Below are 13,436 nucleotides of genomic sequence, written 5' to 3'. Positions count from 1 at the left end.
GTTAAATTTTTTAGTCCTGTTTTAACTTTGTATAGGAGTGTTTGGATTTGAGCTCATAATATTTCCAATCGAACCACAGACTTCATAAAATATATTGCGTTCCAGAGCTCAAGGTGGGTAACTCCTTAAATACTCTACCGGCTGCTCTTTCCTGTGTCATCTTCTTGGATGCTTGTTTGTGTATCAGAATGGGAAGATACAGATATCCTACCAGGTAGAAATCTCAACATCTTGCACTACACCTATACATCTTCCAGGATCTAACATCCTGAACCTAAACACTGGGTTATAGCTAATTTAGGACTCTAGTCTCCACCTATGATCTCAAAATATTACCATATCTCTACGCACAATGTACACATGCAGCACAGTCTGTTACGATTCCTGCTATTTTGCCAACCTCAGTGTATGGAAAATGTTACTGGATTTGAGTTTCTACCATAAAAATAATCTGTGTACAAACAGAACATGCAGAAATTCACCCATGTTTCTTCTAAAGCTTGCATATAGCAAGCCACCTCTGCAATTAAGACACAAGCACTGTGGTTTCTCATTCTATGTACTAAACTAAAATATTAGACAACATTTCAATGTGCAGCATGGTTGCATAACAGCCACTGAGTGCCACAGGCCAATTCTGAGTGCTTGAGAACCATCAGGACTTGAACATGGTAACAAGCCACAATCACATGTGTTTGCAACAGAGACAGTAAGCCAGGGGTGGGCAAAATATGGCCTGCAGGCCGGATCTGGCCCACCAAGGGATTTTATCCGACCTGAAGCAGGACCCTTAGCCCTGCCTGGACCAGGCTTGGGGGGCTACCTGAGCTGTGGCACATGCAGCTGGTCCCACTGGCCCCAGGCACACAGCAGGCCTGGGGCAGCGCAATGGCTAGACTCTGCTTCTCTAGCAGTGACTCCTTCTGGCTGTTGCTGCCAGTGTCACCACTGTCACCGGCCCTGGCCCCACTGTGGACACCCTGGCTGGTCAGCCCCACCCCCACCACTGGGGGCACTAGTACAGAGTGGGTGAGTTAGGGTCTCCATAGGGACCAACCCCGAACCCCCATGGGCAGGGCATTCTTAGCCAGGCAGGTGGGATGGGGCCCAGGGTGGGTGGGGAGTGGCATCTGGAAGCAGGGCCAGGATCACAGGGTGGTGATAGTTTGGGGCCAAGGCCAGAGCAGAGTCAAAAACTGCTCTGTGCATGACAGATCGTGACTGGTCCAAGCTGGTGGGGGAGGGCATGGAGCATATACCCATGACCCAGCCCCTGCTGCTTCCACTCCAACATGGACATGCACAGACAGCCATAGTACAGCATGGCTGCAGAGCAGTGCAGGATGGCCAAATCCCACCCTCCCACAACAGCTCACTGTATCTCCCTAAGTGGCCCTCTACCCAAATAATTATCCACCCCTTTAGTAAGCAAATAAGAGAAGCTATTAGCAATGATTGGTCATTACTCATCCATTCCCATGTTAATGATGCATTCAAAGTCCAGGACAATGTAGGGGTGATGGATTTGCCAGACAATTGTCTAAACATGCTGATGCACACAAACAATTCCACATCCATTGGCTCTAGGTCTGGCTGTTTCATACAGCACAAATACTGGTAGGAAGAAGTTAAGCGTATCTGAGTCCACCAACTCTCCTTTTAACCCTTTTTTCAGATTCCAGCTTTATAAACTTGAACAGGGCAGACATCTGGTGATGAATCTGGTGCCGTGTGCTTTCTTGAGTTATAGAAATGTCAGCAGATCATGGACTGAGGTCAGCTTCTCAGACATCTGAGAACAGAATTAAGCCTTTATTAAGTGACTGTACATTTGATGTTGATCAGTCTCAGTATTCTTGAGCTCTTTTCCACTTTGTCATTTTCCTTTCAGGAAAATCATGCTTAGATCCACCTGGATTTTCTGACTGATATTTGCTACACATTAAAAATTTCCAGTTGTGTGTGTGTGAGTTGGTCAAGTACCCAAAGAAACTGGTAACAACTTTTTTTTTTTTTTTTATTGTTGGTCTTTTTCTCCCTTTCTGTAGATCCTGACAGCAAGTGGAGATGGGACTTGTGCCCTTTGGGATGTTGAGAGTGGACAGCTTCTGCAGAGTTTTCATGGGCATGGGGCAGATGTTTTATGTCTGGATCTGGCTCCTTCTGAAACAGGAAATACATTTGTTTCTGGGGTAAGTGAGATATTTTATTTTGTGATAGAAAACCAATGAATGAGGAAAGGGAAAAGGAAGGATACATAATAAAAAGGGAGATTCATGATCTTGTTAAACCAGGTAATAGATAAATTGCTGGTACATTTTCAGGCTGGATCAAATTAATTCTCTTACTATGGGACCAGACCCAACCCATCACACTGACTGTGGCTCTGCTTAATTTGCAAGTACCACCCTACATGAATTGATGTAGCACATGATCAAAAGCATCCACAGAGATAAGAAAAGACAAGTAAAAGTGCATGTGGTGAAGGTGCACCTTTTAGAAGGTGATTGAGGCCTTTCCTTGATTAATTATTACATTCTTACCTCAAATTCTATTACACTGCAACATCCTTTTGCACTTGGATCCTTCCTTCTCTATTCACTCAATTCCTGCTGGGTGCATGTAAGAGAGTGCTCAGTTCGCCTTCTTGGTCAGTATGTATGATGCCTGTATTAGGGGAGTGCAAAGTGGGTTGTATTCGATTCAGATATGGCCCAATTTGGGGGACAGTGATTTGATTCGTTGATTTGGATCACTGTCCTGATTCGCTTCAGCTGAATACGAAACTGAAAATTTGATTCTGATTGAGAGAATCAATGATTTGTCCATAGACACAGCTTTAAATGTTTTTGTTACATACCTCAAGGTACCAGGTGAGGCTCGTGAATGCTGAGATGGTGGGGTGGATGAAGCGTCCCACAGGAGCACAGGGAGGCCCCCCACCTGCTTGGCAGTAGACCCGGAAATGGAGCATGGCATACTTCTGGTCCACTTCCAGGTCCATTGCCGAGCATGTAGGGGACCCTCCCCGCACCCCCTAGCTCAGTGAATGGCCATGGGAGACCCCAGCCGCTCCTCCAGACCCAGGAGGCGCCAGTCGCTGAGCCAGGGGGAGGTGGGGGGTACACCACATGCTCTGCAGCAGACCCGGAAGTGGACCGGAAGTGCTTCTGATCCACTTTCAGGTCTGCCGCCAAGCACGCTGGGAACCACCACCCCCAACGCTCCTGTGGGACACTCCATCTGCCCCACCATCTCAGCATTCATGAGCCGCCTGGTACCTTAAGGTATGTAGAAAAAACATATAAAGCTGTGTCCATGTCCGAATCATCAATTCTCTCCAAATTGATTCGGAGGGTTCCGATTCAATTTGGAGAGATTAAAGGGTCTCCTGATTTGATTTGGAGATTCAGCTGCCAAATCAGGCTGAATCTCTGCCAAATTGAATCAGCAACTGAAGCTTCACGCGGCCCTAGCCTGTATCACTTCTTGCTAAACTCCTTCCCAGAAGCTTTGGGGGCCGTGTTAGCCACTGCACAAGTTAAAGCAGTATTTATTACAAGGTGTAGGGCCAAATCCTCAGTGCTCTCTGCCCCCAGCAGCACCAAGGGCACAGCAGGCTTGCCTGCTTCTTACCTTGGCCCAGAGGTGACAGGACTGTAATGGCAGCACACACTATGTGTGCCTCCTGGCAGGCAACAGAACTACAGGAGGAGGTGGTGAGGCTCCAAAGGCAATCATCGATTCTGTGCTGGAGGAGACCTCCAGGACTGTGGAGGAAGACACAGCACTAGAGACACAGCACTAGAGAAAAGAGAGGACATGGACACCCAAGAGGGTGGAAGCTGGGGGCTTGTGACTTCTAGCACCAAGCAGAGATCTTCGCTGTCATCTGCAGTCATTCATCTAGAGAACAGATATGCAGTCCTAGCAGCAGAGAGGGAGGAAACAAGCACGTTCCATTGGTGGTGGAAGACAGGCCAGGCCTTACCAAAGTAGGAAGGATCAAGATGACTGTCACCAAGAAGCAGCAATGGCTGGTGCTGGTTGGCAACTCCCTTCTGTGGGGGCAGAGGGAAACATCTGCCAACCTGACATGTTGTCTCGGGAAGTCTGCTGGTTGCCTGGAGCCCAGATTTGAGATGTCATGGAGGGATTACTGAGGTTCATCTGGCCTTCTGACTACTATTCCATGCTGCTGTTTCATGTGGGCACCCGTGATACTGCCGGGGGGGACTCTGAATGTATCAAGAGTGACTACAGGGCTCTGTCTACAGTTAACATGACAATTAACTCAAGTTGGCTGGCCTGCTAGGGGGTGTAAGCTAATGCTCAGGTAGCTCAACTCATCAGCCGCTAACAAGACTCAGTAGGATGGATGGAGCCTAACTCCACCTGAGTGCTTGTAGTGCCCCAGTGTTTTCCCACAATTCTCCTCTTGTACTCAAAAAGGATAGACATGTTCCCCCCACAGTTCATTGGGAAAGAATCATAGAGCATTTCCCTTTACTGCAGTGCAGAGAATTTTGGGATATGCCCCTTATATCATATTATATTATATATCATCATATTATATACCTTGTGCCATGCAGGAGTGTGCAGTGCTGGTGTGGATGTGGCTGCTCTTCCTGAGTAAGGTTAACTCAAAGGAAATAGCCCAAGGGTTAAAAAAAAACCAAAGCAAAAACCAAAAAAAAATTCAAGTTAACCTCTCAGTGAAGACTTGGCCAACCCTAATTTGATTCTGATATAGCTACAGCCTCTTAGCATGTGTGATTAATTTATACAGGTTTCCCTCGCTTTATGCTGTACATGTGTTCCTGGAAAACGGAACAAAACTCAAATTCGCGTAAAGGGAAACCACTTTACAATGTAACAAATAAGGATACGTTCCAAGTCCTAGACTGCACTGACCTCCAGACCCATTTCTACCACTTTTATAAGACAATTGTGGTAGTCACCAACAGCAGACAGTACACACAAGCACAGGGCACTGTCATAATGGGGATGGCAACTACAGAAACACGTGTCACAGACAACGAGCAAGGAGCACAGATCCACACAGGACACTATATTTTGGTGCTTGTTACTCCCACAACGTACCACACAAAGTAGCTGACTGCAGGCTTCCACCACATCAATCACATAAGAGCGAATTTGCCTTGGATATAATGAATTTTTGGTATAAAAAGCATCATCATATAAGAGCGAATGCACACATACAGAAGCCACATAAATTTGGGGAAACCTGTACTGGTATATAGGAGCTTATAGCAGCATAGCTATTCCTGTGAATCTGGTAAATGAGATTACACAAGTAGAGCTGTTCCCACACCTGCTTTGCACCAATTTTAACTGTCTAGCTAAAAATCAAATCCCTAAATAAGAGGGTCAAATTTATACCTAAATTTTGAGTGGCAAGGCCTTCATATCACTTTTGCAGCTCCCTCAGAACTATGCCAAGCCTGTCTTCAAAACAGCTCAGGCCTGAGCGCTGAGCATGCAGTCAGTACTTAACTCCCTCTGAATGCCATGACAATAAATTTCTTGCCTTATTTGGAGCACATTGGATAGTTTTTCTTAAAGACCCTTCTTCCACATGGATAAATCACCATACTGTCCTGTCAAGAACTTCATGCTTCAAGTGCCAGACTGAGTATTGTGCACCTTGCAGTGGAGTACCAAGGGTCCCCAGTGCCCAGGAGCCAATGCCTCCATTTGCGCCCCCGGGATAATCCAAGCAGTGTGCAAGGCTGAGGCAAATCAGCCTGTGCAGGGCCCCAACTCCTGGCCCAGGTCACGTCCATGGGGGAATTGCCAGCACAGCACACCAGCTGCGGGTAGAATTTCCCGCCAGAACAGCAGAATAAGTCTACAACCTGCCAAGCAGGTGGGTGGGCCACACAGCAAATGTGGGAGGCTCTCCAGCCAATACCTGGGGGCCACGGCCCCCTACCACCCTCCGTCGGTACGCCACTGTGCACCTCAAAGTCCCATAGGAGTGATGAGCATCCAAAGAATGCAGCACTGGGCACAGGATAATGGGTGGGCTTTGGAAACTAATGCACTGACTCACTTTCCAATCTATTTCCATATCTTGGAAGAAGAGACAGTAGTTGGTACTTCAGTAAAAGGAGGAATGTTTCTTTTTTTAAATAATGATATCATAAGTAAAAAATATATATATTTTAATTGCACAAGAGATTTGAGAGAGGGAGCTGGATCACGAGGAGACTTTAGTTTAGCCAGCAATTATGTCTCCTTTAAAAATAAATAATGCATATGCAACAGTCTACTGAGGAGGAATGCACTAGCTAAGCATGAATAGCAGCAGGCTTATCCTGCAACGTGTTCACCATGTTCCTCTGGTGGCTGCAGAGACCTGAAGAGAAAGGCAAGTGCCTCCCTTGGCTAGCATGTAGACTAGTTACTGCCCCCTTTTTTATCATGTCCCAATTTTCATAGTAATCGCTGCCTTCCCCACCCCCTAAAAGAAAATCTGGGGGGCAATTACTTGACACTGATATTAAAAATTTTCATTTTCATTATTAATATTAAAAAGTACTTGGAGACCCCCAACTTGGATTAAACCTTATTATACTAGGAACTGCATATAAATTGTTTATATGCACACAAATATACATTTATGTATATTTGTGTGCATATATGCATTCATGTGCACACATGCATGCACACACACACAAAAAAATGGTCTCTGCTCTGAAGTGCTTGGAATCTAAATAACGAGAGACAAAAACTGGGATAGAGAGAGGTGAGGTGACAGGTCACACACAGCAGGTTAGTGGCAGGAATGAGATTCCCAGTCCAGTACTTTCCCATGAGATGGTTGTGGGCCTGATCCTGTGAAGTGCTGGGTACTCTAAGGAGGGATTAGGTATTTTCAGTGGAAGTTGTGAAGGTATGTTGCATCTCCTTGCAATATTCAACCAAGTTAGAAAAATAGCTTCTTCCCACAAAACCACCTTCAAATTTCGGCCTCCTAAAGCATCTTAAAGACTTAAAGGACAAAGAAATGTGACAATAAAAATAAAACATTAAATACATTTTCAAAGGATGATCTCAAAGCAAGTTGAAAAATTCTTCATGCTCTCCTTCTGTCACTGCTATGTTTAATACCAAACTGCAGTTAATCAAATAAGAGCCATAAAGAGGGTTAAACCTGGAAAAGTGGAGCTGATGCAATTGTTTCATTTTCTAGCTTAGTGTATTTACAGTGCACTATAAAACTTTAAATGGCAAATATTAATTTTTTATATTGAACATGTTAAGTGATGAATGAGTCAGACAACTTTAGTGACTCACTGCATATCACAGAATGTGACTATGGAAACGGCATTAGGACAGCAGAGCACCACGAAGTGGTTTTTAGTGTTTGATGAAATGGTGGCAGCCTGCATTGACACCCCTAGGCTGGGTCTACAAAATAATTTACTTATACCTCCTGCTATTTTACTGCATCTGCCCTGTTGGCAGCACCAAAATGAGTACTGGTCTACAGTGGCCACTGAGGATTTAATCATCGTGTTGTGCAGTCCTCTCAGTTCTGGTTGCCTTGGTTTTAGGGCCTATGTTATGAAAATATTTGTGGCTTGGTTTTTCATGATGGGGAGTACCTGCAGCTCCCTCTGACACTGAATGGAGCTGTGGGAACTCACAAATCAGAATGTTAGACCCCAGAGGTTTCTAACACTTGGCACCCAAAATCAGAAGCCCCTTTTGAGAATGTGAACCCACGTGTCTTGCAAAAGGCTACTCGGCACTAAAGCCAAGCTTAGCACTTGATAGAAATCTGTCTCCCTGCACGATGCTCAACCCATCAGTGCTGCCCCTGTAAGAGAAGGGAAGCCCACTCTGCAGTGCAGTGTAATGAGTAAGCCTTAAACCCTTTCTATTTAACTGGTGTTCACAATAAGAGGATGTTTCCTGCGGGGAAAAAAGGAAGGACATAAATGGGACAAAGGCTGAAAAAAGATATGCAAAGCAATTTTAATTAAAGCTTAGTTTTGTTGCCTGTAATGGTCTGACAGCTCCTTTTATAGACACTCAAGGAGAATGTTATATAGATTTGGTTACATTTTTTAGTCCAGAAAACATCTGCGAGGTTCTTCTGTATAATTTCACTTCATTTGTATCTGTCAGATACCTAAGGAGAAAATCTCAAAGGGACAGTGGCTCAGCTCCTGTAGGAGTATTTAATACTATCATTGAATTGTGATGTGAACCAAAGTACCGGCATCTCCCTTTACTCAAACACATGCGCAAAACAAGCAGTGAGTGGTGCTGGCTGTAAGGTTTGCCTCTTCAATTTTTTTGTTTTCTGAATATAATCTTCTCAAAATCTGGAGCTTCTTTGCTAGAGTTTATCCTACTAGGAGCTGTGATGTTCCAAGTGCTAAGAGTTGGTTGGGACTCAGTGGGTGCTTTGGCCACATGCAGGGGGAAATTTTAGTGCAAGACCTAGTAGTGGTATGTATATAATCAAAATGATTTTTTTTGTTTTTAGGGGTGTGACAAGAAAGCAATGGTTTGGGACATGCGATCTGGTCAGTGTATCCAGTCCTTTGAAACCCATGAATCTGACATCAACAGTGTCAGGTCAGTGTATTCCTGGCAAAGTACATTGACATTGTTTTCATGTGAAGCTCTGTATTAATTTAATTTTTAAATTCAACCTTATCTGAATACCATAACATACTATATTTTTTCTCCACACAGGTACTACCCAAGTGGAGATGCTTTTGCCTCTGGTTCAGATGATGCCACAGTACGTTCATTCAGCAAATTCACTCACAATTGTTATTTCTCTAGTCAGAAATCTTAAGAGTAAGGAGCCAAATTCACAGGGACTAAACTGGGCCCAAGGCATCATACTATTGTATGACTATAGGGGAATTCTTTCAGAAAGAAATAAAAGCAGTGCATTAAAAAGAAAATACATGGAGAGGCGAGTTCCCACCTTGAAACAGGCATGCCTGTTGACAAAAATGGGATTTGCACAAACAGCCAAGAGAAAACAAACCCCGCAATTTTACTTGTGGCTTCAGAAAAGGTGTGTATGAAATTACAGCTTGACATCACACCATTAAAATATATTCTGGACTACATATTCTCCACACTGAAGCTGTTGGGCTCAGTACAAGAAACAGCAGATTAAAATCTTTCTTATAGGAGAGGCCAGACTAGGTGATCTCGTGGTCCTGCTTTGAGCTGGAGGTTGGACTAGATGACTTCCTGAAGTCCCTTCCAACCCTAATTTTCTATGATTCTATGGATATCTAGGCTTAAAAATCTCATTCCTGAGCAAGCTTTTAGGGGAGAATGTGGCATGTCTTAGCATGCTACAGGAAAATATAATTATCTAGTAAGACCCCAGTGCTGCAGTCAGTGCTCTGGGTATGGGTGGCTGGCAGCCATGGGGTAGACATCGTACAACTGAACTGAAACCTATCATTTTGAAAAGGGGAGGAATGTGTCAAAATTTGCCATTTATTCAAATATTGTATTGCAACCTGGATCTGGTGCAGAATCTTCTTAGCAGGCTTGAATAACATAGCACATTTTGGGACTGCACCAAAGCAATGGGTTTGGGATAAGATCTTCAGTGCTTCTTCTTAAGAAAGGCGGGCCATTTTTAGATGCCAGAAGCCTCTATTATAAATGATTGTATCTAGACGAGAGGATGGGACATCTTAGAAGGTTGGTTGGGATGTTCTACTGTGAGCATCTGAGATGTTGACACCATTGAATAGAGAAATTTGAAACATTATTATTCATATGAGGAGATGCTCATTTTTCAGAAGTACCACAGCCTGTGGGCAACTGGGCAACCCATTTGATGGGTTTTTCTTTGTAACTATATGTGAATCTCCTCAGAATGGAACAGAAAATTCTGTCTTTCATGTTAGGGGTAGAGGAGGAGCAGTTCAATTCTTCTTACATTTCTATTTTTTAAATGAGATAACTTTTGGAAAATCTTAAGAACAATACAGGAACATGAACAGAATGTTTTAGGATGCTGCAGGAATGAGAGTCCTGGGTGTCATAAGCATATGTTCCCAGTAGTTGTCCTTATCTGAAGTAAAGCTGACTCATTAGTCAGGATATTATGACAGAATTACTCATTAGCTCACAGCAGCAGGAAACCTTGACTCCAGGATACCCTGCAGTTTATAAAAGGTCTGTGCACAATACAGTTTCTCCATTATGCACAGGCTTTAATATCAGAAGTTTTTCATTCCTGTGACTTAATATTAACACACTAAACTAGTCACTGTTTGTTTAAACCTAACATGTTAAGCCAGTATTTTTGTTAAAATGCAGTTTCCAAATTGCACATGATTTCAGAGCTGATGAGGTTTTTACTTCAGACTGCTGAAAGTTTGGTCTGAATATAGAATTTTCCATATTAAACAAGTTCAGCAATACAGTAATGCCAATTTGTTGAAAGAGGTACACCTCAAAATAACCTAGTGGTTACTTCCTACTCTGTCTGATTCAGAGCAGGGATGAGAACATGCGTTTCCCACTTCCCACGTGACTAACCACAATGACGATAGAGTTGGTCTCTCTTTCTGTGCCCATGGAATATTTATTTATATGAAGTGGAACAGTCTCAGGCAAGCCCCTCGCCACCAGTTAATGGCAGCAGCCTTTCACAGGCAGACGTAGGGACATACAGGATCATAGGAAAGTTGGGCTGAAAGGTACCTCCACAAGGTCATCTAGTCCAGCCCCCTGCTCAAGGGAGGATTATCTCTGACTAAACCATCCTAGTCAGAACTTGAACTGGAGTCTCCCATATCTTATATAAGTTCCCCTGCTACAGGGCTGTCACCTGTTGTAGGAGAAAGTCTGGGTGTGTGCCTTCTTTTTTAATGAAAAGATTTGGGAGCTCTTTTTTTTTTTCCTCCATGCAAGTGCAAACAAATTTCAAAGCCTTAGGGATTTTTATCAAATGGAATGTCACTTTCTAATAGTCCTCAGAGGGTATCTGTCCTGCAGTGCTAGAAGATCCCGTAAAAACCTACTGAACTGCAAAAAACATACCAAACTACAGTGGGAAGGCACACAGACCGTGAGAACTTCATGTGGATTTTTGGAATCCAGGAACCTGTAACTTCTTTCTTCGGGATCATGCATCACTGATTTGGGAGGGTTCAGGGGCTTGCTCAGTTTAGGATAGATGGTCATTTAGTTCACCATTAAAATCCATAGATGTAAACAGCCTGTTTGAGGGACCCAAATACTACTGCTGGCCATGGACTGAAGTAGCAGAAGCATTGTAGCTATTGCACATGGTGGCCATCAAGTTGGGATTTCTTTTCCCTTCCTGTTCATGCTTTGCACAGAGAAAATGAGTAATTGAGTCTAGTCCTTAGTGATGCATAGGTGTTGTGTTTGCTTTAATTCTAGTGTCGTTTATATGACCTTCGTGCAGATAGAGAAGTAGCAATTTATTCCAAAGAGAGCATCATTTTCGGCGCTTCTAGTGTGGACTTCTCTCTCAGTGGTGAGACTTGAATTTTGGGGGTTGACATGGGATGCAACTTGGATTGTAACATAATCCTTGTTCCATTTGATATGATAAAATGTTGATTATTACAAAGTAAATTAAAACAGGGAAAATATCCACCTACTGTAGTCATTTCTTTCTTTATAAAAGAATGTGTTAAAGTTAAAACCACCTCAAATGCAATGAGACATTGTTACAACAAGATGTTAGTTAAGGAAATATCTATAAATAGTTCATAAAAGGTAAATACGAGTTATAGATGTTATGTTACAAGCTAACATATAGATCAGGGGTCAGCAACCCCCGGCATGTGTGCCGAGGGTGGTACACAAGGCCATTTTGCTCAGCACACCACAGCCAGCCCAGGCTTTAAGCAGCTGCTGCCAGCCATGAGCCCAGGCTGCTCCCAGCAGGCGGCTGGGAGGCTGCAGGCCCGAGCTCCGTGGGCCAGCTGCAGCTGGGAGGCTGCAAACAGCTGCTCTGGGCTCTGGCATGTCGACACCCCAGCACCTTCCAAGGTAGACATTGTGGTTTTTTCAGCACTCCGGCCAAAAAAATTTGCCTCCCCCTGATATAGGTGTTATAACTAAGTTACAAACTAGTAATGAACTATTAGGAAAGTTAAAAGAATGTCAGGAGCAACAGGTAGTTATAAATAAGATACTGAACTGTTTAACTCAATATATGAATTTATTAACCATTTATTAGAGCATCATTTAATCAAAGGTTAACCCCTTTAATAAACAATTTTATAATGCATTCTTAATCTGAAGTGTGAGCAAAATATTTTACTTATATTAATTATATAAGTATAGACCTTCAGCCTATAATTCTACTTGAATTAATCTCATTTTAGCAGTTGAAAAGATACAGGCTTTTAATAAAAGCAAGATGTAACTTTCAGTGCCAGTTTAGATCAAGCCACTTTGGAATGTATAGGTTAATCATTGGACATTTAGAAGAAATGCATTCAGCCTTGTGTAGAAACAAATCATGCACCTAGAATTGGAGTAAAGATAGCCTTATATATGAGCCAGTAGGAGACCTGAGTGATCCCTCACTCTGCCACAAATGTCTTATACCAGGTCTTTGCTTCAGCCAAGAAGTGTTAGCCATCTAGAAGGGTGTTTGTGCTTAAAAGCTTGCAAAGAACATTCTTTCCAATTATTTAGCTGGTCTAATAAAAGATACCACACTTACCCAAAGGCCCTTGTCTGCCTGTGTCCTTTGACCAACACAGCAACAACCAACACTCCTAAGCCGTCTATATCATCACTTCATATAAATGCTATTCTCTTTGTAGGTCGTCTGCTATTTGCTGGTTACAATGACTACACTATAAACGTATGGGATGTTCTGAAAGGGTCTCGTGTATCCATTCTGTTCGGACATGAAAATCGAGTTAGTACCTTACGAGTTTCACCTGATGGGACTGCATTCTGCTCAGGATCATGGGATCACACTCTAAGAGTAAGGAGGATTTTTCTTCTAAAATATGGAGATTTCCACAAGTAAATTGACTTTACAGAATGTCCAGGGAGACAGGAAATAAAACCAAATATTCCAAGAAAACTGAAGGCCAATATCATAGCTGCACCTTTGCAAACATTAGATAAGGCTTAAACAATATTTTCTCTAAGTCAGCAATATATTTCCATTTTAAAGCAAGTGGTAGTATAACTTTATTGCTAAATATTTAAACACAAGGAAATTATCAAGTTATCATCTAAAAATCATCCACTCATAACTCTTTACTATTAATACTCTTTACCTATTACAAAATTTGACTTTCTTGTTTTATAGCCAGGATTTTGAAATAAAAAGTATTTTTACAGAATACTATTAAGGTAATTAATTTTTAAATAGTATATTACTTAAATATAATTCCTTATTTCTTTTTCTT

General features: G+C 42.8%; 1 protein-coding gene across 2 annotated transcripts in view; it reads left to right on the top strand.

Moving 5' to 3' along the window:
- GNB5 (G protein subunit beta 5) overlaps positions 1-13,436 on the top strand; it is a 31,747-nt gene that overhangs the window by 15,194 nt on the left and 3,117 nt on the right. Inside the window, exons 6-10 of one of the 2 annotated variants that reach the window (XM_090029627.1) lie at positions 2,049-2,192; positions 8,525-8,616; positions 8,737-8,785; positions 11,434-11,530; positions 12,837-13,003. In XM_090029627.1, the coding sequence (XP_089885753.1) occupies positions 2,049-2,192; positions 8,525-8,616; positions 8,737-8,785; positions 11,434-11,530; positions 12,837-13,003 (549 nt within the window). Of the gene's footprint in view, positions 1-2,048; positions 2,193-8,524; positions 8,617-8,736; positions 8,786-11,433; positions 11,531-12,836; positions 13,004-13,436 lie in introns of those variants that run through there. The other variant, XM_090029628.1, reaches the window with a different exon arrangement.

This window comes from Crocodylus siamensis, chromosome 15, assembly GCF_052110815.1.
Source record: "Crocodylus siamensis isolate JL-2025a chromosome 15, ASM5211081v1, whole genome shotgun sequence".
Lineage (NCBI taxonomy): Eukaryota > Metazoa > Chordata > Crocodylia > Crocodylidae > Crocodylus > Crocodylus siamensis.
Note: the sequence above shows the minus strand (reverse complement) of the source record. Positions and strands in the feature narration are given on the sequence as shown.